The following is a 25,578-nucleotide window of genomic DNA, read 5'->3' as shown; positions in this document are numbered from 1 at the left end:
AAGAATAATATCAATTCGTTAACCATTGCAATTTCTTTATTTAACAAATTATTTGTACATCAATGCCGCTGTTCGACAGTACATACTTCGCCGTTGCTACTGTAGTAGTAGTACACTAACCTTAAATGTTGTTCCTCAGCCGTCCAGCAGGCGGAGACATTAACACGTTCTTCAGCTTATCTTACTGAAGCTCATATTATATACAGTACAGTGTACAGTATTTTTGTGCAATTCTTCTCGAGCAGCAAACCCAGATCCCGAATTAACCATTATAATGTAATTGTGGGAATAACTGCACAAATAGGATGTCCCTAAAAAGCTTTTTATAAACCCATAAGCCAACTAATCAAATGAATTTGGAATTCCGATAAAATTATCTACATAGACCGATAAGGAACATCTGCTAAAAGCAGAATGATATACAGTATTTCATTAACTTTAATAAATGTGCAGTACACTAACTCCACATTTATTTTGATTTATTTACTGTCAGCTAGATAAAGACACAATTTGTATCAACTTATACTCTTGTCTCATTCATTAAGGAAACGTGTAGTTTACTGTAACATACAGTGAACCTGCATATTTGCGGTATGGCATCCGCAAATTCACCTTATCGTACAAAATGTTAAGAAAAAAAAACACAAAAAGCCAGATTGTTTTTTGTTTGCGCAATTACAGCACCCTCTGGTGGTCAGTTTATTGGCGCTGTTTGAATTTTAGTTAGGCATGTTTTCGGCCACCTATGTTTGTTTTGAGACCCATGCTAATCGCGAGACACACGACGGATGAATACCGCAGTACAAAAAGTCCACAAATTTATGTTAACATTTCTTATCTCCTCTTATTGTGACTCTGCATCATGATGATCTTCGCAGCCAGCATCTGGGGGTCCACCACGAGCGGGAACATGTCCATGGCTGCGTCCACCAAGTCTGCGCTAAAGATAGCGAGGAGCTTGGTCCGCGTCACCTTTCTCTCCCCCCCGTTGGTCGCGTGCGGCGGGGGCGAGTCCGCGGGCACCACGTCTGGCCTGCTCCCGCGATGGAGATGCTGGTCTTGAAAAGTTCGCCAAGAGGCGGAGTCATGTTGACAGCATCTACTTGGCGCGCTCCAAGGACGGAAGTGACCGGATGTCGCGCCATACTGGGCGTGACAGTTCGCCTGCTGAGCCTCCATCGATTGACTTTCTATCGAACCTATGCCGGAGTCCAGCTGCTTATGAGAGCCGTGGTCAGAAGAGCCCAAACTGCTCCGCCCCTTTTTACATGAGGCCTTCTGCCCCGTGCAGTGATTCACTTTCTCTTTCTTCAAGGAGCTTTTCTCAAGCAGAGCCAATTTCCTTGCCGCGTCTTCGACTAATGACAGGCTTTGCCTGGAGACGGGACTTCGGACGGATGATCTGGGAGCGCTGGGGGCCAGCTTTGCGTTTTCTCGAAGTTCGTCGGCTAGCAAGCAGTTGGACTGTTTGGCTCGCCCAGGGTGGAGGTATTTGCATTTGAGTCCATAGTTACATTTCTTTCCTGTTCAATGAACACAGTGTTGGTTTGAAAATACATGCAATCATTTGTAAAATTAAATAGAGAAAAAAATAGAAAAATGCAAGGGCCACTCTGATTTGTATTTTTTTACTTATCAAACACACTAAAACCAATCAATCAATAAAACATTTTTTTAATATAATGTAGTTATTTTTGGGGAAAAAAATGCTATGTTGAGGCTTTCTATTCAAAACATAAGTCAAATAGTTTATAGGATTTTTTAAATTATTTTTATTATAGGTTTTAGAGTGGGCCATGGGTCTGCATCCAACTGGATTGAAATGTCATCTGAGTAATCCTGCTTTTTACGCCTACACAAAGTGCAAGTTGTAGTTTAGTTTTGTAATGCACATGAAATATGACTTATGCAATTATTTTTAGAAGTATTTCTGTACTGTATTTCAGCACAGCCTAGTTTTTTTTTTATTGAAATGTCATCCGAGTAATCCTGCTTTTTACGCCTACAAAAAGTGCAAGTTGTAGTTTTGTAATGCACATTAAAATAATGACTTATGCAGTCATTTTAAGAAGGCGTCTAATCGTCTACATATAAGTAAATGAATAAATAAATAAATAAATAAAGACAGAAAGTAATTTCAACTTTCCTCACCATAAGGGCATGTAAGTTTTTTCGGAGTTTTCGGGGACCACCGCAGGAAGTTCTCCAGGTTGGGACCATCCCGGCCAAGTGGATCATCGGGAACCATGAACCTGCATTTGGGAACAAATACTGTTGTCATTCATACCAACAATGGCATGTCATGATTTTCAAGATACTTTTTAAATAAAATAAAGTATAGTTTTCGAATGAGAGATTCATTATTTATTGGATTGTACTTGAATACATATTGAAACTAGAGTAAGTGCAATTTCTGGAGAAATTGCGTGGGAATGCTGAAAGCGGAATGCTAAGATTTGAATGCATGTGGAATGCTTACGAAGTAAATTGAGGGATAAATTATGAAATTATGACCCCCTGGTTACTGGAGGATGCCCTTTACCAACTGTGCCACCGAGCAGTATCAGACACCTGGTAATGATGATAAGTTATATGTATGGAAGTGGGCATGGAAAGTGATACTTGGGGAAAAACTTCAATGTCTGTCCCATTGAAAATGAATGGGGAAAAGTTATTAAACGTTAAATTGTGCAAATACTGCAAGTCCGGGAGGCGTGAATTTTTGAAGCTAGTTGAAATTTGAACAGTGTAAATTGGAAGTATCATGTGGGGGTTGTTAAGCGGCAAAAGCGTGGCGAATAAAAATCACAATAACACATTCCCACAACTAGACTAAGTGCAATTTTTGGAGAAATTGCGTGGTAATGCTGAAAGATGAATGCTAACAGCTGAATGCTCAGATATGCTCAATAAGTGTAGAGCATATTTTTCCATTTTAACTTTTTAAACATTTTTTACACTTTTAAATGACACTCCAAACTCACTTGTCATAAACAAAGGAGTACATGAGCAGCCTCTCCTCGATGCAACGCTTCCACTCGGGCTTGTCGACCTGCAGGTCGCGGTAGACGTCGTTGGACACGATGACGCCGCCCGTGTCAAAGGCCAGCTGAACGATGAACTTGTCGTCGTTACATACCACCCGCTTGTGGCCCACGCGGCGCGACGGCGTGAACGTCAGGTGCTTCTTCTTTTCCAGATCGGAGAGAATTTTTTGATCTGCGTAGATTAACATCAAATCAACTTTTAAATGTCCCATAAATCATAAATTGTTTACTCTTTAAAACTATCAGATAATTTGTTTTATTTTAAGTGGAAATGTTATTTGAGGACAGATTTTCCTACCTTCACATATCAAAGAGTCAATGTTGTTCCAATTAAACAATCAACAATTGCATAACAACACATCTCTTGTTTTGTAACATGCAAACGTGAGCCAACAATTTGACAACAGGGTGCAACTAACAATTACCATGACTTCACAACTGGTTATGTCAACGCCAAGTCATGGCCGATTTATTTCTATGGACCTCAGTCACGAAAGAGTCGAAAAAGGGGCCCACAGTTAACAAATATGAATCATAGAATAAAAAAACTTAAAAAACAAAAACAAAAAAAAAACATTGCTATTTTTATGTTTTATCAATTTAACAATAGTAAGCAAAAAGAAAATAAAAATACATCTAGATTAATCTGAACAATTAAATGTTTTTATTAAAATGAAGTCAACCCAAAGATGTTAATATTGCATTTGCGTAATGTCAATTAAGCAGCAAATGCCACCTTATTCATCGCAGGCTGCAGCCATCTTGCGATTCTGCTGTCAATTGAAAATGACATCAGAGTGTACGACCAATCACGGTTCAGCTTGCGAACATCATGTGACCAAGCTCGGATAACAGATGATTGGTCGCTACTCGAGCCCAGCAGTAAGTGACAGTAAGTGACAAAATGGCCGCCTCCGGAGATGGACAAAAACATCTGGATTTTGCTACTTAATTCAAATTTTACAAACACAATATTAACCACAATGCCGTGTTTAGAGTAACGAGGGGCAAAGAGAACATGTTATTGTAAATAAAATTCGAACTGGAAGTGTTAAATGTAAAAATATCTTGTTCCTATTTCCGACCCATGAATCACAATGGAAGATGTATCCTCTAATTCAGTTTGTTACACTGTGATGAAATGTTGGATTTAGTCCAGCACAAAGTTAGCAATTAACAAGATTTGGCGTCATCTTACCCGAAATGGGAACGTCGGGTCTTGGCTGCTCTTTCCTCCAAGAGGGAACAAACACAGTGATGGAGGTGTGGCCTCGGTCCAAGAAGAAGTTCACTGCTAACTGGATTCCCGTACAAGAGAACACTTCCTTGTTCCCATGGCTGATTTAAAAAAACAAACAAAAAAAACCAAAACATATTTTACGTATGAAAAGTGCTATATAAATAGTTTGATTTGATTTGACTAGATAGTTACACTTGCTGAATTTGAGGCAGTGTAAATTTGAATGAAGAACAGAACAGGAAGTAAATTTCAGCACAGCCTATTTTTTTTTGTCGAAATGTCATCTGAGTAATCCTGCTTTTTACGCCTACAGAAAGTGACAATTGTAGGTTAGTTTTATAATGCACATCTATGGCCATATTATTGCTTAGAGACAGATATGATTATTGATTAGGCGCCGATATTGGGCATTTTGATGTATATCTGTATCGGCCTTTTAAAAAAATAAAAATAAAAAAATAAAAAAAATCTGACGGCCGAAAAAAGGTAAATCTGAAACCATTTTAATCTCAGGGAACTATTTATTTAAATTTTTAGTTAACATTATAAGAGATGCTGTTGACCCTGGGAACCTTCTGAACCTTTTGTTTTTGTTCGACAGTAAAACAAAGAAATGTGAAAGTTTAAGATTTCAGGTATTTTTACATTTTCGGAAAAATACTGTAGAAAACTATAGAGAGCTATGTTTACGTTTCTAGTTAACTTTTTAAAACGTACTGATAACCTTGGGAGCTCCATGAACTTTTTTTTTTTTTTTTTTTTCAGAAATTTAAAATTAAAGCTACTCTATGTAGGATTTCCCCAAAAAATATCTTAACAATAGCCTTTTTATTTGACCATTTATGACTGAAACATATTCTAATTAGTAGATCAACATCTTAGCTGTTCACAATGGGTACTCCTACAAGCCTCTGGCCAATATTATTTCGGAAGCGTCCGGTCCGAATCCTTCGAATTTCCCGCCGTCTGTCTGCAGGATGTGACGTCATTCGCGTCATCGTCAGTTGTTTCCTGTCGCGCGAAGACGGAACTAGTACAGATTTTCGCTGCCCCAGACACCCGCTGTTACTCCGCGGAAGGCTTCTTAAAAAAAATGAAAACAATGTCAAGTGCCACGAAAAAATAATAATAATCTAAACTTGATAGTGACCGGCGCCGAGAACGAGAGTGAACATTGGTTTGACATTTCAGCGGTGGAGAGCGTTGAGATCGGACTTGGATTAGAAAAGTGATTCACAGCTGGCTTTCTTTCTCCTCCAAAAGGTAAGAAGCGAGTATCTTGACATTTAGAAGAAAATGTGTTGTTTTCAAATAGCAGTAACCTCAAGATCGATCACTTCTCGGTCGTAACTATTGGGGTGAAAGTGAGGTGGACGGCAACATTTAGCGTGAAAGGGGCGGCAAAGTTGAATGTAATAGAACAGAATGACTTTATGAAGAATCAGGCTAAATGTTGCCTTATTTTCCTACGTGACAGCAGCCCTATTGTAGCTACATTATGCTAACGGAATGTGAACGCTACTACTGAATGGCGATAACATTCACGGCCATATCACACTAAGTAGTGAATGGGTCTATATGTTTTTCACAATCGTCAATTTCCATAAATGGACAGCCCACCTTTCGGCTAATGCACAATGACGCTAGCCTGGGGATGACATACACTAATAATGACTAGAATCAGGTTGACGTCCGTCGAGCGGGGTGACTAGAATATGTAACTGCATATTAACATCGGAATGAGGTCCAATTAATTGACGTAATTTGCACATCGTTTTGGAGTACAGCACAGGACTGGACTTCGACCGACTAATGCAATATGATCTGCACGTCCCGTGGACATCAATTGTTTAGTGGGGATCGAGAGACTCATTCCGTGAAGTGGCCAGCTTTGTATAACATTATAAAACTTCTTACCTCTCAAAACATAGTTTAATTGGATATGAAGAGCCCAGTCTTCAGTATTGAGGTCGTGCACGTACGAGTGCGCGCAGCGTGTACGAGCGTGCAGTTTGTTTTCGGCCACAGGTGGCAGTAGAGATTTGAAATTTTAAATCTTACATATAGCTGCTTTAAGTGTATTAGATAAAATAATAATAATAATAATAATAATAATAATAATAATAATAATAATAATAAAATACAAAAATCAACATTTTGGAAAGTCTGAAAAATTGTTCAACAGACATTAAAACAAAGTCAAGATTGGCATTTGTATTTTAAAAAAATATTGACACCAATTTTTTACTGAAAATGAATATCGGCCTCCTTGATTACAAATAATCAACATCAGCCTTGAAAAAAAGCATATCGGTCTATCTCTATTATTAATGTATATTGTGAGATTATAAATTAAATTTGTCCGTTTGTAACAAAAAAAAATCTGTCATTTCTGCTGTATGTTTTTATAAAGTATAATATTAGGGAGTGTCATTTTTCTTCATTTAAAATACCAAATGGTCGTGGCGAGAACAGATTAACAGCATTCCCATTCATTTCAATAGGAAAAGATGACTAGAGATGCATGTGTTGTGAGTTACAACCGTGATAACAGAACGAATTAAAATAGTAATCCAAGGCATGACTATGACTGTATTTGGGTTAACTCCAAAATGATTGATCGATGTTGAATCGTGTGCAAAGCTCCTGGCATGGCTAACTACAGACAAAAATGTCTGTGGATCAAACTTGATTTGAAACACGTCAGCACAAAAGCAAGCCAAGCGCTTATTGGCCAGACAGTAAAATGCGGTCAGGCTGGTTCGTGGGAAAGCTGTGCTGTGATTTGCATATTCCAGCGTCGAGGATCCTTACCTGTACAGACAAGCCTGACACACACCCATTAATGAATAAAATAAAGGGCAAGCATGTACGCAATCATCATTCCTGAGGTGGTGTATATGCAAAACATCGGTGAGCTTTCATCATGACTGCAAGGAAATACACAGATTGCAGATTTCGAGATGGCAAAAAAACAAAATATTCCAAATGTTATGCAACAGCTCATCACTTCATGTGTGAGATGAACTCTGCAATTAAATTACACCACTTATAAACACAACCGGAGTTGCTTTTTCTATGGTTATAAATATTACATCTGAAAAATCTGATTTTTGTTGAAGAAAAGTATATATTACTAAATCCACTCAATTTCTTTTGTCCGATACAGTAAATTTCAATATATAGTAAAAACAGTTCCTTTGACTTTAATTTAAATTCATCGGTGAGTTTTTTAAAATCCATCCAAATCCAAATTACACACTTGACCAAAAAAGGCTGGCATGTGAGTGCGTGTGAATATTTGTTCCCTTTGAAATGATCAAGGAGCATGAAAAGCACATTTTCCTTTTTTTTGTTGACTTTTTTACGAAACAATACATACAGAATTACGTTAAAAGCTGCTTTGGCGTAAACTCAGTACTTATGTAATTTAAGTAAGTTTGATTTTTAATTGTGGGAATGCTGAATTTTGATGTGATTTTTATTCTCCAGACTTTTTTGCCGCATAACAACTCTCACATAATACTTCCAATTTACACTGTTCAAATTTCAACTAGCTTCAAAAATTGGCGCCACCCGGGGTATATATCGTCTGATTCCACATTAACATTCACTGCCTTTGACAAGTATACTTGTCAATTGTATTTTTTAGAGCGGTGCTAAATGGGGGCGAATCTGAGCATGCTCCACTGTAAATATCAAACTTGGAAACAACTTTACTGATGCCCAACCACCGGTAGATGACATCATTGGCCCATTTTATAGGAAATAAACACAGTTTCAGAGTCCATGGGAGAAATGGCTGTATTTTGGCAAACATACATTTTTCTGCTGTCAATTATAAAAGAACGGGACGGGACAAAAAGTAGGGAGTCTATTCTGTTATTTGGTAGATTCGGTTTATATATAATTATTGAATGTAATATCACGTGAGTATTGGAAATGTAAAAATTTTCTATAATGACTGGCAGTGAATGAGTTAAATACCGTTTTTGCACAATTTAACGTGTAAAATGAACTTTCCCCCATTCATTTTCAATGGGAAAGTACACTTTTTCTAAGTACACTTTCCACGCCCACTTCCATGCATATAACTTATCAGCATTCCCAGTCTGACCATTCAGCTGTTTGCATTCATCTTTCAGCATTCTCACGAAATTTCTCCAGAAATTGCACTTAGTCTAGTTTCAGTAGGTATTCAAGTACAATCTAATAAATAATGAATCTCTCATTCGAAAACTATACTTTATTTTACTTAAAAAGTAACTTGAAAATCATGACGTGCAGTTGTTGGTATTTATGACAACAGTATTTGTTCTAAAATACAGCTTTCAGCATTCCCACACAATTTCTACAGAAATTGCACTTAGTCTAGCTTTAGAAGTCATTTTTTCACAAAAACAATGCTAACTAGATTCAATGTACCATATAAATAAAGCGAATGTTTGCCATCAAATACTATCACATTTTCAAATCACAGCTCTCTAGTTTCATTCATAGTTTTTACATTAAAAAAAAAAAAAAGAGCCTAGCTTTAGCTGTCATGTAGCTAAAATGAAAGAATGCGTGACAATTTGGCGTTAAAAATAAATCAGTTCTCACCTCATGGCTACATTACTCCCATCGATGACAATGGGCCTGAGCGCGTCGTCATCATCACTTCCCTCCTTTTCGCTTTGAGAAGCAAGCGGGAACATCCCAGCAGGCTCCGTAGCCCGGATGTCGTTTTTGGTAACCGGCACCGGCAAGGAGGTCACGGCTTGCCCCCACTGCCCGGCCCTCGGGTCGGTCGTCATCCGAACCAGCTCGCCGAGGATTTGGTTTCTGTCCGTCTTGGGGCCGTACTTCCTGAGCACAGCTTTGACCTGCGGCGTGGAGTAACCCAGCTTGTGGAAGAAGTCCAGCTCGTCCTCAAGGTGCCGAGGGGTCAGCGAGGGGTCAGGCTTATGACACCCGGCGGGCTCCATCGCGTCACAGACGGGATGAGACGACAAGACCCATCCAGAGGAATTGCTGGCTGACTATTGGGGAGTGGTGTCCTCGGATGTGCAATTTAAATGTTCATCCTGGCTTCCTGGGCGCCGCCTGTTCATGTTCCACCTGTTTAAAAGTAGAGCGGAACACTTATTTCAAACATAAGTGCAATTATCATGGTTGATACGGTAATTTATGAAAACAAAAAGCAAAGGCACAATTGAATTGCTGTTCTCTCTATTTCATTACCAAATAATATTTCGGAATATTCATATACTTTATGCACATGTAACAGACTATAATTAATAATCATAAAACTAAAAATAAAATAAAAAACGTAATTTTAAATAAAAACAAAAACTACACATCATCCCAATTTAGCATTTTTCCTTAAAAGTGCATGAAATTAATAGAATTTTTTTTACTCGCGCATCCCTACTTAAATTGATTGGTAACTTAACGTTTTTACTTTGCTGGGTTCTGAGGTAATTATTTTGTGATTTCCTGCAGTCCGAATGTAAAGAATGTTTATAGATAAAAGAAAAGGTTTTGGACTGACTGTCAGAGTTATGGGAACATGATTGTTGTGAGCTGCTTTTTAACTTGGTCTAAACTACAGGCATAATAATATCAGGTATTAAATAACATACGTTTAACAGTGACAAAAAAATGGACACCAGTAACGTCCTATTGGCGATTGCTCAGTTCTTTTAATAAAGAACTGGCAGGTGTACCTAATGAAGTGGCCACTGTTTATACGCCCCTGACAAACTGACAAATAACAAAATTGATGGTATATCAACAGAATCATAGAGAACGTTGTAAGAACGATCATTTTTGTCACGTTTTGCGCACTCGTGTCAGATAAAAAAAGGACACAAAAGTAGTTTCCACATTAGCCTACCTTACGAGAAAAGTCTTGAAAACGCGCACACGAGCCCTTCAGTGATACTTTTTACCCCAGTCAAACTCCAAGATTACGTTCCCAAACTTCCCACAAAAAAGGAAAGTTATTCGATTGCTTTTTCTTTCTGATGAAAGGATCAGTGGATCAGGAAGGAAAAATAGATTTTTTTTTTTTTTTTCTAAATCAGTGCGGCTTCTGTAGTGGCAAATTGTCTGTTCTCTACTGCTCTCTACCGACGACAAATATAACTGCACCTTGGGATATTATATTTATATTTGGGATATTATACTTTACTAGTTATACTATCTGGTTAAATTAGATTTTTACACAGTTACGTTAATTAAATCATTTTTTTGACTTTCCAACTTCAGAGGTGAATCTTAACAAATTTTAATACCTGTATACTGCAGTAGAGAAGTTTATTCATTCCAGCAGTTCAGTGTTGTTGTTTCTAATTTCATAATCCTAATTTCTGGAGATGGCATTTTGTGAGGTTTCACTAGATGGAGTGACTTGAAGTAGATGCTCCTGTCATGTATACACAAATATACAAGGATAAGAGAAAAGGTCAGAATAAATTAACAGAAATATGTTGTATATCAAATAATGTTTTCACTGCCCTATATATTCAACTATTATGCAATAAAGGCTCTGTCAGCAACAAAGCAGCCTTGAGGGAAAATCTTATGAAAGAAATTGTATAAAAACGTAAATCATATTTGTCTTTCTTGATGGTGTATAAAATGCCCTTTACCTTTATTTGAAACACGGTTCTGCTAAAGAAGAATAAAACAAATGGATTTCATTCAACAAAATGTATTAGTGTACAGTATTCAAGTATTTTTTTTTCATAAATTTTTCCAGGTTATGATTGTTGCATGATTTTATAAGAGACCTCGTTAATGTTGATAAGACAATAGCGGACATCAATATTTTTTTTTACCAGTCAAACTTTCTCCCTACCGTCTAATTGTATCACATTAGGCCATATCCAGGATATGTCGTCATTGTACACGGGCCAATGAGGATCAGCTTGGCCGTGGCTGATCCTCATCCTGACCACCTGTTGCATCTTAAGGTTTTCTGCAGAGGCATGCTTGGATAAGAGCATGGGGTAAAAAGCCGCTACAGAAAACATGCACATCCTCACAACACTAACATCCGAGTAGTTGAATCTTCAGACTGATTTTTCAGAATGTCGATGAGGACTCTCCCCTTGGTTTTCATTAACCTTGGAGGAGAGATGCTTTACATACTAGACCAACGCCTGCACACTCACAGCACTTCTCAGGACAAGTCTGAGAAAGGTAGGTTGAAAACTTTTAACACATGGCCGCCGATTTTGGAGGATAACATTTGTTTTCTGTCTTTCTTCTCTTTTGAAAAGCCGCAGGAGTTTGGTCTGAAAATGACAGAAAACGAGGTAAAGGCAATATGCCAAAGCAAAAGGTTTGCTAGCTGACTACTTTACAATGTGGCAAAGATTCATTTCATCCATGTGATCTTATGAAAATGTATTATAAAATGTAAATAAAAATAGGTCAAAATGACAATGAGGCAACATATGAACACCCATCTGTGTTTCCGTATTTCCCCTTGGCAGTGATGAACGACATTGTCGGGACCATGTTCAGTAAAGCTTTCATGGATGAACTCCTGAAGCCTCAGCTGCTGTATTCACACAGGACGATGAAAGTTGTCCTAACCCGCTTGGCGCACGTCTCGATCATGAAGTTGAATACGGTCAGCATGGAGAAGGTAACACGTTACGACAATAAATAACTCTCTGACAGGACCAACGGAAACTGATCATAAACACAAACGAGCAACACTATTAAAGTATGTTTCGTCTATTTTCAAACAGCTCTACGATTTGATGCTCATGGCCTTCAAGTATCAAGTCTTCCTGTGTCCGCGCCCGAAGGACCTGTTGCTCATCTCATACAATCACATCGACACCATCAGGGAATTTGTAAAAGACACTCCTGCCGTTGCAAACAAAGTGGATGAGACTCACAGGAAGATCATCGAGGTAGACCCGATCCAGTCAGTCCAGAGTATGCGATCTGGAGACCACAAAACACATTTAGACTTTAGAAAACACACTTTTGAAGGGAGTTCTTAACACCAGTTCTCACTTTCTCATGCAATAGTTTTCCAATTAAGAGGCCTGTTGAAGTAAACTGTGAAAATGACACACAATTCAAATCAAATATTGTATATTAAACAGCTAAATGTTCTTCCCAAACCATTTAATTTAAATGTAAAGAAATAGCTAGCTACATAGCTACTTAATGCTAATGCTAATATGTAGCACGTAGTTTTCTAAATAAGAGGCCTTTGACATTGTACAGTATATTAAACAGTTAAATGTTCCTCCAAAACCATTTACCAGTAATTTTGTGTAAATAGCTAGCTACATCGCTACACTAGCTGAATGCTAATGCTAACATGTAGTCTTCCAAATAAGAGGCTTGTTGAAGTTTACGGTGACAATGACATAAAATTCAAAACTCAAATAAACATTGTATATTAAACAGCTAAATGTTCCTCAGAAAAGCATGTAATTTTGTGAAACAAAAGAAATAGCTACACTAGCTTAATGCTAAAGCTAACATGTCGCACGTAGTTTTCCAACTAAGAGGCTTGTTGAAGTTTATGGTGACGATGACACATAAAATTCTAAACTCAAATCAAACATTGTATATTAAACAGCTAAATGTTCCTCACATAACCATTCAATTTTGTGAAACAAAAGAAATAGCTAGCTACATTGCTACACTAGCTTAATGCTAATGCTACCATGTATAATAGAAAAGACAGGCTTATGAAATGTAGCATAGGTCGGCTACATTTTTTTGGGACTTTAGTGTCCCTATTTTGCAGATTCACCTATTAGCGGTTCAAGCTAAATTAATAATAAAAGCATTACTTTGGCACAATCTTGTAGCATGTTGGTGTTAAAGAACTATGTATAAGTGAGTTGAGGAGTTTCATGTCAAATTTTGCCACCATTTTGTGGCTTCTAAGTGGCAAGGAACAATGTGGAAGTCAGTTGAGGAGCCGCAATACATATAGATGATCATAATCGTTTTGCATGATGTTAATTACTTGCGGATTTCCCCTATACTGTCATATGATTGCATGACAGCATGTACTAACATTAATGACATTTCTTTTCATGTAGATATACTCGTCTATGACTGCAGGTGAATTCCAGCTTCTCCGACAAACGCTGCTCACATTCTTACAGGACACGCACGTCCGCGTGAGTCCCTTTGCTATGTAACTCAACTGAAATCAAAGCACATCATATATTCGCCGTGCTTTCTCATTCAGGTGTCCATTTTCCTCAAGAACAAAATCCAGAATCCCAACGGGCGTTTCGCGCTGTCAATCTCCGGCCCAGTGCCTCACGGAATGGATCTTCCCGGGGTCATTCGGTGAGAAGGCAGTTTGAACTGAAGAATTTCTGTTTATCCAAAAACGTCATCATCATCTCCATCGTGTCTGTGTAGGATATTTGACAGTAAGGGACGTGAAATGCGACAGAGCCGCTTCCCAACGGGGGGGAGTTACAACCGCCCTATAAAAGATGCATCATTTGGTTTGCACGGAGACAGAGTCATCAAACTGGGCGTGAACATGTCGTGTACCTTTTCTTTTTTTCCCCATTATACTACATATGTGGATATCGGATAACACTTTTTGCTGTTTGTTTGTTTTTGGTTTGTTTTCCAATTAAAGGTACAGTGTAAATCTTGGAGGGGAATCATCCAAAATACCCACAAAGACGGTAAAGTAGCAGTACAACTTTACACGTTATGTCATTCTACGATACATCAGGTGTGTCCAAATGTTACAATGGTTTGATAGCTGTGATTAACAACGTCTCCTTCTTACCTTCACCATGCCGCAGGCAGATACCTCTCCCAACCTGCTGGCTAAAGAAGAGCTCAATCTATTAGCCTGCCTAATGGGCGCTGTGGAGATTGAGAATGTGTCCGGTTCTGGAACTGGCTTTCAAATAAACCTGCTCGCTTTGGCCCAAGAAGACGACGAGGGGTATGTGCTTTATTTTTGCATCCGTCATGTTTACCATAATGTTTGATTTCTAGTTTATTTTGTAATAGAGGAGCTTCAGGTGGCGCCGAGGAGTTATTTGAAGTGATAAATATCCAGGCCCTGCAGGTAAATGTGCACATCCATCGTGTGTTTCTGGAACTGCTGCATTACTGAAATATATATATATTTTTATTTCAGGATGAAATTTCTGCAACTCAGCTGTCTCAAATTGCCAGCCTTTTTGTAGAACAAGAGGAGACGCCACATAACGTGAACAACAGGGGAGATGACCTGCTGGCTATGATGGATGACCTCGGACCATTGTGATATATTAATTCGGACGGCACTAAATAAATTACGAAGTAAATCAAAGTCTTAAATAAAGTCTTAATTCAATGCAGTTTCACATTATTCATTTGAAACGCTTAATAAAACATTTGTTGATTGATTATTGCTCTTTTGGATTTCCTCAGTCGGTCGGAAAAGGAACATTTTATTTCAAAATCCACGGAGGAGTTGACTGTAGCCTGCAGGGGGCAGTGTTGCGTTATTTGGACAGAACAGAAGGCCGTGACGTAAATTGCGTCAAACGTCACGTTGCCTCTACCCGGAAGTGTTTGGCATTCTCCCGCTAAGACTTGTTCGTGTTGTTTTTCAAATGGATTAAAACGCAAGGTAAATATTACATATTGATCGACCGATAAATGTTTTGTTTTTTGTCGTTGTCCTTTTTCACTGCATAGTTTAACTGACGTACATGTTTCTGCTAGAAAATAAACGGTAGAAGGCGTGTAATGGCAGAAGTGTTTACCGAAAACGAGAAAAAAGTAGTGTCATATTATTGTAAGGAACGGTTACATTACGTACAGTTTGAACAATACCATTTCATTTAACGCATTTTTAATTCAGTTAATATATACTGCACATAAATTGTTTCTTTCTAGGTCAGTGTACTCAATGCATAAACTACTCCTAAAAAGTTAGGGGGGGTGGCTTTTTGGGTGATATTTGAGTTGAACCTTTACAAGGTAGCTTAATTGACCTTCCCTGAACTTTTGAATGCAGACGCTAATACTTTTTGCAAAACTTGCTGTTCTCCAACAATGAGCTGAACAGCAAAATTCCCAACTGGTATTTGATCCACAAGAATTCTTTACTGGTATGAAGAGCATAGCTAACCTTGAGGCTTCTTGCAGGAGGCCATGGAGTCAGAGAGGACTGAGGGCCCGCTGTCAAGCCAAGTAGAGAGTTTCAGCTCCATCCGGGAGCGCACCATCGCAGAGAACAGCATGGTGGTGCTGCTGCAGGGCCTGCGAGGGGAGGTGACCACGGTGGACCTGAGGAACGAGAGCACAGCACGGGGCCGGGTGGTCAACGTGGACGCTTTCATGAACGTACGCCTGGAGGAGGTGCTGTACCGTGATCGCAAGGGGCGCCTCACTCAGCTGCAGGATCTGTTCATCACCGGGAGAAACATCCGCTACGTTCACATCCCCGACCACATGGACATCATGAAGACTATACAGGGGCAGTTGGCCAAGATCCACCGCGTCCGCAACTTTGGCAGAGAGGGCGGAGGCAGGAAGGAGTTTGCCAAAAAGACAAATTAAATGAACTGTGTTGCAGCAACATGGAGCTGTTCAAGTTTATTTCTGATGTTGTGGATTTACGTTTTGAAAATAAAGCCTGACTGTTATTGAATGATGGATGTTTTTTTTTTTTTTACATTTTTAAGATTTATTTTTTTTGGGGGGGGGAGATGGCAGACACATTCCACCATTTAAAGTGCCTAACTAATGTTCAGATGTTCTATTAGACTTTTCCTTACATTTTTATTGCTTTGTAGATCAACCGTGGTATCAAAATTGACACACACACTTGAAATCTCTCAAAAACGTGTGGGAAAATGTATTATATGGTCCAATGAAAACAATTTTAGACCATTGTCAGGAAAATCCTACTAGAACATGTGAACTTTGGTGTCTTTACAGGTGGCGGGTGTACCAACTCAAACTAATGCAAGTTTGAATGTAATTATGCTATGCAGTCACATCCCAAATTATAAAAGGGTGTGCACACTTATGCAACTACATTATCTCAGTTTTTACTTCCCCTCATTAGAATATTTTTTAATTGAATTTTACATGTTATCAGTAAAAAATTGTGAAAGGTTTGAAATAACACCTCATTTTGTATATCACAATAAACCTGGCATTTGAAAAGGGGTGTGTAGACTTTTTATATCCACTATCTGTTAACTACATTGCGCTTTTGGAATATGAATGATCAAAATCAGAACACAAGTGTGTCACGAGTTTGGTCATGTGATGTTCACAAGCTGAGCTTTGATTTGTCATTACCCGAGTCCTGAGAAACTGTGATGTCATTTTCGGGCGACAGCAAGTGACAAAATGTCCGCCCCCGCATATGGTGGATATAAATGGGTGGATTTTACTGCTTAATTCATATGCCACAACTGCGATATTAGTCAGAATGCTATGTTAAGACTCGTGGTGCCATGAAAGATATTTTAAAGATATTTTTACTACAAGAACATTATTAGTGTACCATAGAAATACTGTATGTCTTTTTCTGCTTTTAATGTCAGGGCTGAAAGACAAAAAAAGCACGTACCTTCCTACGTATGGTACATTTCATTAAAAGTAGGAAATATTTTCCCATTACAAAACAAAAGCCCTTTGTTAATACAAAGTGGAAATATTACAATGAGGAGAGAGGATGGGCGGGTCCACCGTTTTCTCTCGCTCAGGGCCGTTAAGCGCCGCTGGCGTGCGCCACAGAGGCCATCCGTCTGTGAAATCAGTTGGTGAGCGTCCATTGACCAAGGAAAACATTCGTCACGGTTGGTTGCGCCGCTCCGGTGAAGGGCAAAATACAGGCAGCGGAGCTCACCATGGCTGAGCTGTCAATCCATCTCCATGTCCATCTCCATCTGCATGTCGTACACGCCGGTGAAAGGAAACCGCTGGTCTCGCCGTCCTCCCAATACCCAAGTATGAATGGGAATTTGAGGAATTTGCAAGAAGGGCGATGTTATTCCTGCCGGGTGTCAGGAAGAGGGCAGGCCTGACAAAACACAGGACGCAGCTGGGACACATCAAGCCCGGATCGAAGGATGTCATTTCAAATTTAAAATCGTGAGCGTATAACGCCTCAGAACTTTTGGGAATGTCCCTCGGATCAGATGGGTCATTGTTTTGGATGTGGCCTCAGTATGTGTTTTTTAGTCAGATTTTTTTTTGTCCCCTCCTCCTGGTTGTTTACGTTCAAACTAACCTTGAGATTGTGTGACTGACAACAGGCCACATAATGAATGCTTACGGTTGATGCCGAACCACATCAACCGCGTTGCTATTTTCAGAATAGAACTTGAAAAAACTCAATCGCGTAAACAATCCGTTCACAGTACAGTCTGCTCCTTATATGTGCTCAGGGTTGTCAAAGGTTTGGAATTTTCATTAGAGTTAGTTTTGTTGATTAAATTTCGCTAGTTTTAATTAGTTCTCACAGTGGGGTTGTTTTTATGTGCTAAAAAATGATTAATTTTAGTTTTGTTTTTAGCAGTTTTAATTAGGGGTGCACCGATCGATCGCCGGCCGAATTATCGGCCCCGATTTCCTTAATTTTGGAAGATCGGTGATCGGCCGATCCCTTAACTCATTCACTGCCTTTGACAAGTATACTTGTCAATTGTATTTTTTAGAGCGGTGCTAAATGGGGGCGAATCTGAGCATGCTCCACTGTAAATATCAAACTTGGAAACAACTTTACTGATGCCCAACCACCGGTAGATGACATCATTGCCCCATTTTATAGGAAATAATCACAGTTTCAGAGTCCATGGCAGAAATGGCTGTATTTTGGCAAACCTACATTTTTCTGCTGTCAATTATAAAAGAACGGGACGGGACAAAAAGTAGGGAGTCTATTCTGTTATTTGGTAGATTCGGTTTATATATAATTATTGAATGTAATATCACGTGAGTATTGGAAATGTAAAAATTTTCTATAATGACTGGCAGTGAATGAGTTAAAAAATAAACCGATCTTTTCCACTCATCTCATCTCCCTCCTCAGAGGTCTGAAAAAGTCAGCCACTGCCCTCTTCTGGTGAGATGATTAGTAGGATTTTCATTTTTATTTGAGAGAACTACATGTGTAGTTAAAACAACCCATTGGTATTATTTCGCCGATATTGTTGAATGTTTTCCAAAAAGACAAGACTGGAACATTGAAAGTATATGCTGCTTGTAATGAAAAAATAAAATAAAATAAAATTGGTATTGGCAAAAATCGGGATTGGCAGGTCAGACTTTTTAAAAGATCGGGGATCGGTGATCGGTGCACCCCTGGTTTTAATGTTAGTTTTAGTTTTATGTGCATTTTTTTTGTGCAAAAACTAAAAACAAATATTGTGCAGTAAAAGCTCAACAATATATTTTAATTAAATAATAAAAAATTGACGTAAAAAAATACATAACTTAATAATCAGTTACATTTATATATTTATATATATATATATATATATATATATATATATATATATATACATACACACACTTGAGCAACTGTGATGTCATTTTCAGTCGACAGCAAGTGGCAAAATGGCCGCCCCTGAGATAGCATAAAGCAGGTGGATTTTGCTGCTTTTTATATTCCACAAACGCAATATTAATCAAAATACAGTGTTTAGACTAGTGGGGGAAACACACAACATATTGTCAACAATTATTTTGGGATTGACTTCCACTTTAATTCCAAGATTGAGTGAGTAAAAACACGTCCAGTTGGTTTCTCTCAGTAAAGTCAATTTGTTTGAGATTTAGTGGGGGGATTTTTGTGTGTGTGTGTGTGTGTGTGTGTGTGTGTGTGTGTGCGTGAGTGATGCATTACCACAAGATTCCATTTCCTCATTGCATTTTATATTCTTGTGAACGTGCTGCTGAACTTTGAGAACATAATGACATCAGCACCACTGTGGACGGCGGTGTTAAGATTGGCTTTAAATCACATGCCAAAAATTTTCGGAATCGTTTACTATAGATTTTTAAAGTGTATTTAGTTACTGGACTTCGATCCCGGTCACTTTTCAGCCATTAATTGGATGAGTAGAATAGTAATACTCACACAAAACCTGCTGTTGACAACAGCTCACACACAGACACTCACACACAGAACGCACATGAAAGTGTGAGCCGGTGCAAAGCGAAGTCAAAATTTCTATTTTCGAGGCTGTAATTAGGATCCCTTCTGGAGTACACATCCTAAATTACCTCCCACATTTAATCAAACAATACCACCTGTCCGCCTGAGCCACTCCACTCTTGTATAATACATTCTTTTTTTTCCCTCCCTTCCTCGATTAAAACACAAAGAGCTCAATTAATCCTAGCGAGCCCCCACAAGCGCCAGCAGCAGGGCCCGGTGCCCAAAACAGTCGACAAGCTATTTCCTGTTCCACCCTCCTTGGCTCTCCAGTGAACAGACCTGTGGTGTGTTTGCAACCAGCAGCGAGTTGGACACATCACCTCACTCTGCTCAGCGACGTAGTGTGAGTGATTCGCTTTGCGTGTGTGTGTGTTTATACCTGCACGAGGGTTCTCATTTTGAAGGCGAAAAAAAAAAAGAAAAAAGGAAGGATCTCGATGTCATCAGGAGTGGGAGTGGGTTGGGTGTTCTCCCACTGATGATGAGTGGGAGTGGATGTTAGGACTGCAGCAGAAGAAACATCATCTCGTTTCTGGTGACTGGTGTCGTCTCACTGCTTTTCTGTGGGGGGGAAGCAATGATATGTCACTTTTTGCATTTGTGGATTTCTACTTCTTCAGTGGACATTTAGGAGAGCACGGATACTAATCTGGGACCACGGTGAGTTATCTATTGAAGCGTTCCAGAGGTGGCACGCACTTAACTTTTATACTTATTAAAAATTACAGATGTTGGGAGTAAAAGTCATTTTTCTATACCACTTATCGGGTTCAGCTGAGGTCAGATAAGGTCTCTTTGTGCTGATCATTCACACCTTCGCTGACTGAGCACAACGTTGCCTTCATATAGTCGAGACATGCTAATTTTATGGGGGAAAATGCACATGAAGGAGAATTATCAATAATCATTTTCAATAGTGCTTGTCCACATTGTGTGTGTGCGTGTGTGTGTGTGTGTGTGTGGGGGGGGGGGGTTTGTGTTTAGCATGTTATATATTTACTGTATTTATTCATTAGCATTTGGGGGTCGTTTATTATGAGTTTTTATTTGCTTGTAAAATTGCCTAAAAGCAGGGGTGTCCAAACTTTTTCATTTGAGGGCCACATACAGAAAATCAGAAGGACGCAAGGGCCACGTAATTTGATGAAGAGAAATTGTTTAAAAATTGAACAAATAATTTATTTGTGCTTTTGCATATTTAGAAAAATGCTACAGTATATAAACCAATTTATTTGTAATATGGCAGTAGGGTTATTATAGTTTTGGAATTTTTCATTTTAATTAGTTTTTATTCGTTTTCAGGGTGGTTCTGTTTAGTTTAGTTTGTTAGTTTCAGTATTAGTTGTTTTTTTTAAATGTGTATTACTTGTGCACAATATTTAAAAAAAAAAAAACACCATGGAAGCAGTGTCATCTTTTGGTGCTTTTCTATTGGCTGCTTCTAGATGACGTCACTTCTGTGTGACATACTTTCAAACGTCATTATTCCAGTTGATATCCAAATAAATCTACTAAAAATTACATTTAAAATCATCCCCGAAGGCTCATGCATTAAATTAATTACCAAAGACTAAAACGAAGGACATGTTTGCTATAATTATAGTTAGTTTTAGTTAGTTTTGTAAACATAAAATGTAGTTTCAGTTAGTTTTCTTCTCTTAAAAAAGCATTTTCGTTTTTAATTTTATTTCGGTAACAATATTGTTTTTTGAATTTAATTTTAGTTTTTTCATTAGTTTTAGTGAACTAAAATAACTTTTAATGGCACCTGTTTTTCGATACCCTCCCGCCTTACTTTGACCATCTCCAAACATTTTTGTTTTGCTTATTTTATTTGAACTGAGTCAAATGCCATTTTTAGCATATGTCGCGGGCGACTGAAAAATGGACGGTGGGCCGCAAATGGCCCCCGGGCCGTAGTTTGGACACCACTGGCCTAGAGGACTGGATCAAATAGGTTCCCAACCCCTGTTTCAAGCAATTAAAAGTACCCCTATAGTTCCTAATTAGGTGCCAGAACAAACCAAAAACCATCAACACGGAAGGCAACTAAAAAGCTAACATGCAAAGTCATTTCCCACACGTTTTTATTAATACCCCTCTAGTCATTTGAAAACAAAACTAATTGCAAGACCTGTTGTCCGTACCTCAGCTTTCATCTTAAACGAGACTATCCGGGCAGGAAATGTGGAGAGGGTTGAGCCGGAGTATGTTTTTATGGGGTCACATAAACAGCTAGAGCTGCCGCCTCTTGGTGCGCTGTTGGGCCGAGCATGGAAGTGCCGGCTGTTTCGTTTGTCTGCCCAAAGCTGTATAAAAATGGACATTTTGTCTCCGTCTGGGATTTGTGTGAAGTGCTTCCTGCTCGGACAACCACAAACTGCCTGTTTGTGCCACTCGGCATAAAAATACACTTGTTGAGGGAACAACAAAAATGTGTTTTACGTTGGAGAATTTATATTACATGTGCAGCAAAGTGGTCTGGTATGCGCTGGAGAGTCAAATTTGGAGATTTCAAACTACTCCAAGTACTGTAGGTTTAAAAGTGTGATGTTTTGGGGGAAACTAAAAGATGTACAATAGAAATGACACAGGGTGCTAGCTTAGCACAAAAAAAAGCTTCGCAAGCTCTTAAAAAGCTGTCTGAAAATCTCTTTCTAACCATGAAATCAACTAAATCCAGAATATCAAGACATCATCAATATCAAGTCATTGGCTCTTACGCGGCACAAGACATGCTCAGTTACCGCCCTAGCCTGGACTTTTTTGGTTTTTCATTTGCTTGGTTTTTGTTTTGTTTTTTTTATGACTAGCAAGTGTGTTACATACAAATATTTACTGTAAAGACAACGTTACCAATGTGTTATCTTTGGCTATCTTTAAAAAATTGGATTAGTCACTTGTAGGAACAGAAACTACTGAAAACCAAAACACTGTCATAACATTTTGTTATCCTTTGCGTAGCTAGCCTGACTTTAACATTAGAACACATTTTATAACAGAGTAAATGTATTTTAAAAGGGTATCAGATTTTTTTATTTATTTTAAAGATAGCAGATAATATGTCTAGCTCAGCTAACTAGTGCTAAGCTAACCGCTTGCTAGCAGGAGCTACAACTTTAGCGTCAAGGAACAAATCTGTTATCGCAGCGCCAGTTTATTAACAAACGACAAAATAAGTCCTTGTCATTGAACTCAATACATGTTAATTTTTTTTTTCATTTTGCCATTTATTGTCCTATAGTGTGATAAAGTTAACCTATTGAACCAAACAGGAAGTGAAGAAAAAGTGCAATGCCTGGAAAACATTGCATTTAGTTAAATTTTTTTCTGTTGGGGTTAAATGATGGTTTAAAGCGTAAAGTTGTTGACCAGCAATCACTGTGATAACGCCAGAACGCTGTAATCAGGCAAAGTTTTTTTGCGGGGGTCTGCCAAGAGTCATCGGGATAAAGATCAGGGTGGGTGAGTGAGTCGAGCTGCCTGATGGCGGCAACTGGAACAAGGGTTGAATTTTGTTCTCCCTGGAGAGAAAGCGCAAGAGGGAAAACGTTCTGGCTCCCATGTACTGTATGTTATTTTAATGACGCGGGCATTGCGAGGGGCTGGGAAATCAGCCATCATGTTTACGTTAAACTTAACTGTAACCGTGGGACCGCTGAGTGATGGCGGTATAGCCTATATTATTCCTCAATTTGGAGCAAAAAGTAGTTAATGGGGAAAAAATCAAAGTCAGTAGATAAAATCAGTTGTTGGATATATTTTTAAAACTTGTGAGAGCCATCATGACACTGTTGCTGTGTGAAACAAGAGCCAAAGCGTAGCTGTTTGACACCGGAAACTGGAAATGAGTCCCCTCAGGCGCTGATGTCATAAATATAAACATCCCCATTAGTTGAGGCCCATGTCGCTGCTGAAGGCTGAACATAAACACAACATCCTTGGTTGATGTCTGGAATGTCAATCCTCGGTTTAAAAGTTGCACAAAGAGTGCGATTTTCTAACTCTTTGCATGTTATTTTATCTGACAGGAGCAGAGTGTCCCAGAGTTCACAGTGTGTAAAAAAAAAAAAAAAAAAAGATCTAGGAGATGCTAGAAACTTCAAGTGCCTGTTAAACCAGGATGGAGCCTATTAGGAAAGACATGGAGCTGCTCAGTAACAGCATGGCAACGTACGCTCACATCAAAGGTAATGTCTCAGAATTCAAGTTCTACATACTGCCTATGGTTGTGTAATTTAGGTGGATTTGGTCTCATTGGATGTAATGAAAGGCAGTTGATACACCCTGGCTTTAACACAATGCTATTATGTTGTCTGGTTTTGCTCTTCGCTAAAATCAACAGGCTTCCCATTGTACAAAATATGCTCCATCATGGTCAACATACCAATTTAGTTGCTAAAGCTAGCACAGAACGAGCCAGACTGACCTTGTATGGATGGAGTCTTGCATTCTTGGTAATAAACAAGTAAATCCAACAATGACTGCTGGAGTGACCTCAGTTTCATGAAGGTTGAGGGTTTTAGTGGCAAAATGCTGGAGGACTCAAGTGAAGGAAAACTGGAAGGCAGAAAGGGCAAGGATTTACAAATTAATTGATTAAAAGCCCAAAACAAATACAGAATTAAAATAAAAACCAAACAAATCACAATAAAAACATGACATGACAATACGTAACCACTGACAGCAACATACAGAACCAACAAAATGGCAGAAGAAATACAGCAAAACTGAGCCAACGAGCTACACCTGGACAAGAAACGAGCAGCTGGAGCTGATTGGTAGAACAGAACGATGACAACAGGTGGAAACAAAAAATAAATAAAATATATATAATAAAATATCAACACTCAAACGTGCCTAGAATCAATTCCGATGTCAGACGGCAAGTACATTAATTCTGTATGTGTTCCATAACAGCCAACCCGGAGAGCTTCGCCCTCTACTTCATGATGGGCGTTTGTTTCGGCCTGCTGATGGCGCTGTGCCTCCTCGTAGCCGGCATCACCTGCAGGTCACGCCGCCGCATCGGCAGGCCAGCTCCGTCCCCCGAGAGGAGGCAGCTGAAGGAGTCCAGCGAGGAGGAGGAGGAGGAGGAGACGGCGGCGGCGGCGGCGGAGGAGGGGGAGAGCATAACGGAGGAAGAGGAAGAGGGGAGCCGCAAAATGACTCTTGTGCCGATGGACGAGCGAAGCACGCAGTCCAACGGCACCCTGAAGAGCGTCGACGTGTTCGCCTCGGTCGAGGAGCTGGAGAAGGCCCGACGCCTGGAGGAGAGGGAGCGCATCGTCAGGGAGATATGGAGGAATGGGCAGCCCGACATCCTGGCCACTGGGACCGGAACTATTGGACGGGTCCATTACCACTAGCGTCCTTACAAAAAAACAAAAACAAAAAACAAAACAAACAGCGATGTGTATTATAAAGTACTTTAGGCAAACCATTAAAACGTGAATATTTCATAATCAGTGTTGGGCTATGGGTATTGTAGTAGGCTATTGTCCTACATTAACAACAAATTGCATTCCATGTGTGTCACATTTTTAAAATAAAAACAGTAATTGTTTTGTCAATGTAAAACTTACCTTCTTCATTCAAGTTAAAGCAATATTGTGTTAAATAAAATTATTACAAACTATTGTGTATAAAGTCTGCTGAGTTTAATAAGCTACACAGCTATTGCTGCGCCATTTACTGTAAACTTTGAAATGTACTGCATGCGCAGTTTAAAATACACGTAGTTTGGTATCTAAACTGGAATAAATGCATCAGGCTCCCTGGCCGAGCACACGGCTAAATAATTCAATGGTGACCACAACATTAAAATAAATTTGGGGAATTTGCTTTAAATTCACTGTAATAAATTTTGATAAGTCCTAGCTAGCCCTTACATGGGCATCATAAAAGAAAAAAAGAAAATAAAGGATAAATAAACATTTAGTTAAGACCACAATTTTTCCACAAGAGGCACTTTCTTTCCTTTCCTCCCAGACAAAACGTTTCCCAGCATTCCCACCGGCTGGTGTCACTGACCCTGACGCTCCGTGTTTCTCTTTCCACACAATTCCCAGCAGCCTCCCAACAACGTGGCTCTCTAGTAAAGACGCGTCTGTTGA

The 25,578-nt window shown here is 39.1% G+C and overlaps 4 protein-coding genes across 14 annotated transcripts; 3 read left to right on the top strand and 1 right to left on the bottom strand.

The window, feature by feature from the left end:
• Positions 1 to 15: 15 nt before the first annotated feature.
• Positions 16 to 24,849, bottom strand: zc3h12ab (zinc finger CCCH-type containing 12Ab). Of its 10 annotated transcripts, none has more exons than XM_077507970.1 (14): positions 24,323 to 24,849; positions 23,892 to 24,022; positions 19,842 to 20,023; positions 16,959 to 17,320; positions 15,652 to 15,791; positions 15,413 to 15,570; positions 12,186 to 12,234; positions 10,566 to 10,696; positions 8,890 to 9,387; positions 4,246 to 4,385; positions 3,140 to 3,219; positions 2,985 to 3,052; positions 2,152 to 2,252; positions 16 to 1,523 (listed from the first exon to the last, which is right to left on the bottom strand). In XM_077507970.1, the coding sequence occupies exons 9-14, from the start codon at positions 9,252 to 9,254 to the stop codon at positions 835 to 837; spliced, it is 1,443 nt and encodes a 480-aa protein (XP_077364096.1). In that variant the 5' UTR covers positions 9,255 to 9,387; positions 10,566 to 10,696; positions 12,186 to 12,234; positions 15,413 to 15,570; positions 15,652 to 15,791; positions 16,959 to 17,320; positions 19,842 to 20,023; positions 23,892 to 24,022; positions 24,323 to 24,849; the 3' UTR covers positions 16 to 834. The 10 variants fall into 10 exon arrangements, with proteins under 10 accessions (XP_077364096.1, XP_077364089.1, XP_077364087.1 ...); XM_077507963.1 differs by having other exon boundaries at positions 18 to 1,523; positions 2,985 to 3,219; positions 16,959 to 17,045; positions 17,147 to 17,320; positions 24,323 to 24,846; XM_077507961.1 differs by having other exon boundaries at positions 18 to 1,523; positions 2,985 to 3,219; positions 17,147 to 17,320; positions 24,323 to 24,846.
• On the top strand, positions 10,675 to 14,629 carry oscp1a (organic solute carrier partner 1a). Its single transcript, XM_077507971.1, has 11 exons — positions 10,675 to 11,475; positions 11,556 to 11,591; positions 11,772 to 11,926; positions 12,033 to 12,200; positions 13,356 to 13,436; positions 13,508 to 13,611; positions 13,687 to 13,815; positions 13,916 to 13,964; positions 14,088 to 14,233; positions 14,302 to 14,359; positions 14,432 to 14,629. The coding sequence occupies exons 1-11, from the start codon at positions 11,364 to 11,366 to the stop codon at positions 14,558 to 14,560; spliced, it is 1,167 nt and encodes a 388-aa protein (XP_077364097.1). The 5' UTR covers positions 10,675 to 11,363; the 3' UTR covers positions 14,561 to 14,629.
• Positions 14,831 to 15,934, top strand: lsm10 (LSM10, U7 small nuclear RNA associated). Its single transcript, XM_077507976.1, has 2 exons — positions 14,831 to 14,908; positions 15,430 to 15,934. The coding sequence occupies exon 2, from the start codon at positions 15,436 to 15,438 to the stop codon at positions 15,841 to 15,843; it is 408 nt and encodes a 135-aa protein (XP_077364102.1). The 5' UTR covers positions 14,831 to 14,908; positions 15,430 to 15,435; the 3' UTR covers positions 15,844 to 15,934.
• On the top strand, positions 19,756 to 25,100 carry eva1bb (eva-1 homolog Bb (C. elegans)). 2 transcript variants are annotated; one of them, XM_077507972.1, is made up of 3 exons: positions 19,756 to 20,122; positions 23,494 to 23,652; positions 24,383 to 25,100. In XM_077507972.1, the coding sequence occupies exons 2-3, from the start codon at positions 23,586 to 23,588 to the stop codon at positions 24,829 to 24,831; spliced, it is 516 nt and encodes a 171-aa protein (XP_077364098.1). In that variant the 5' UTR covers positions 19,756 to 20,122; positions 23,494 to 23,585; the 3' UTR covers positions 24,832 to 25,100. The 2 variants fall into 2 exon arrangements, with proteins under 2 accessions (XP_077364098.1, XP_077364099.1); XM_077507973.1 differs by lacking the exons at positions 19,756 to 20,122; positions 23,494 to 23,652 and adding an exon at positions 23,691 to 24,266.
• The last annotated feature ends 478 nt before the right edge of the window (positions 25,101 to 25,578 follow it).

The sequence above is a fragment of the Festucalex cinctus genome, chromosome 19 (assembly GCF_051991245.1).
Source record: "Festucalex cinctus isolate MCC-2025b chromosome 19, RoL_Fcin_1.0, whole genome shotgun sequence".
Classification (NCBI taxonomy): domain Eukaryota; kingdom Metazoa; phylum Chordata; class Actinopteri; order Syngnathiformes; family Syngnathidae; genus Festucalex; species Festucalex cinctus.
The sequence above is the reverse complement of the archived record's forward strand: the minus strand, read 5'-3'. Positions and strand labels throughout refer to the sequence as shown.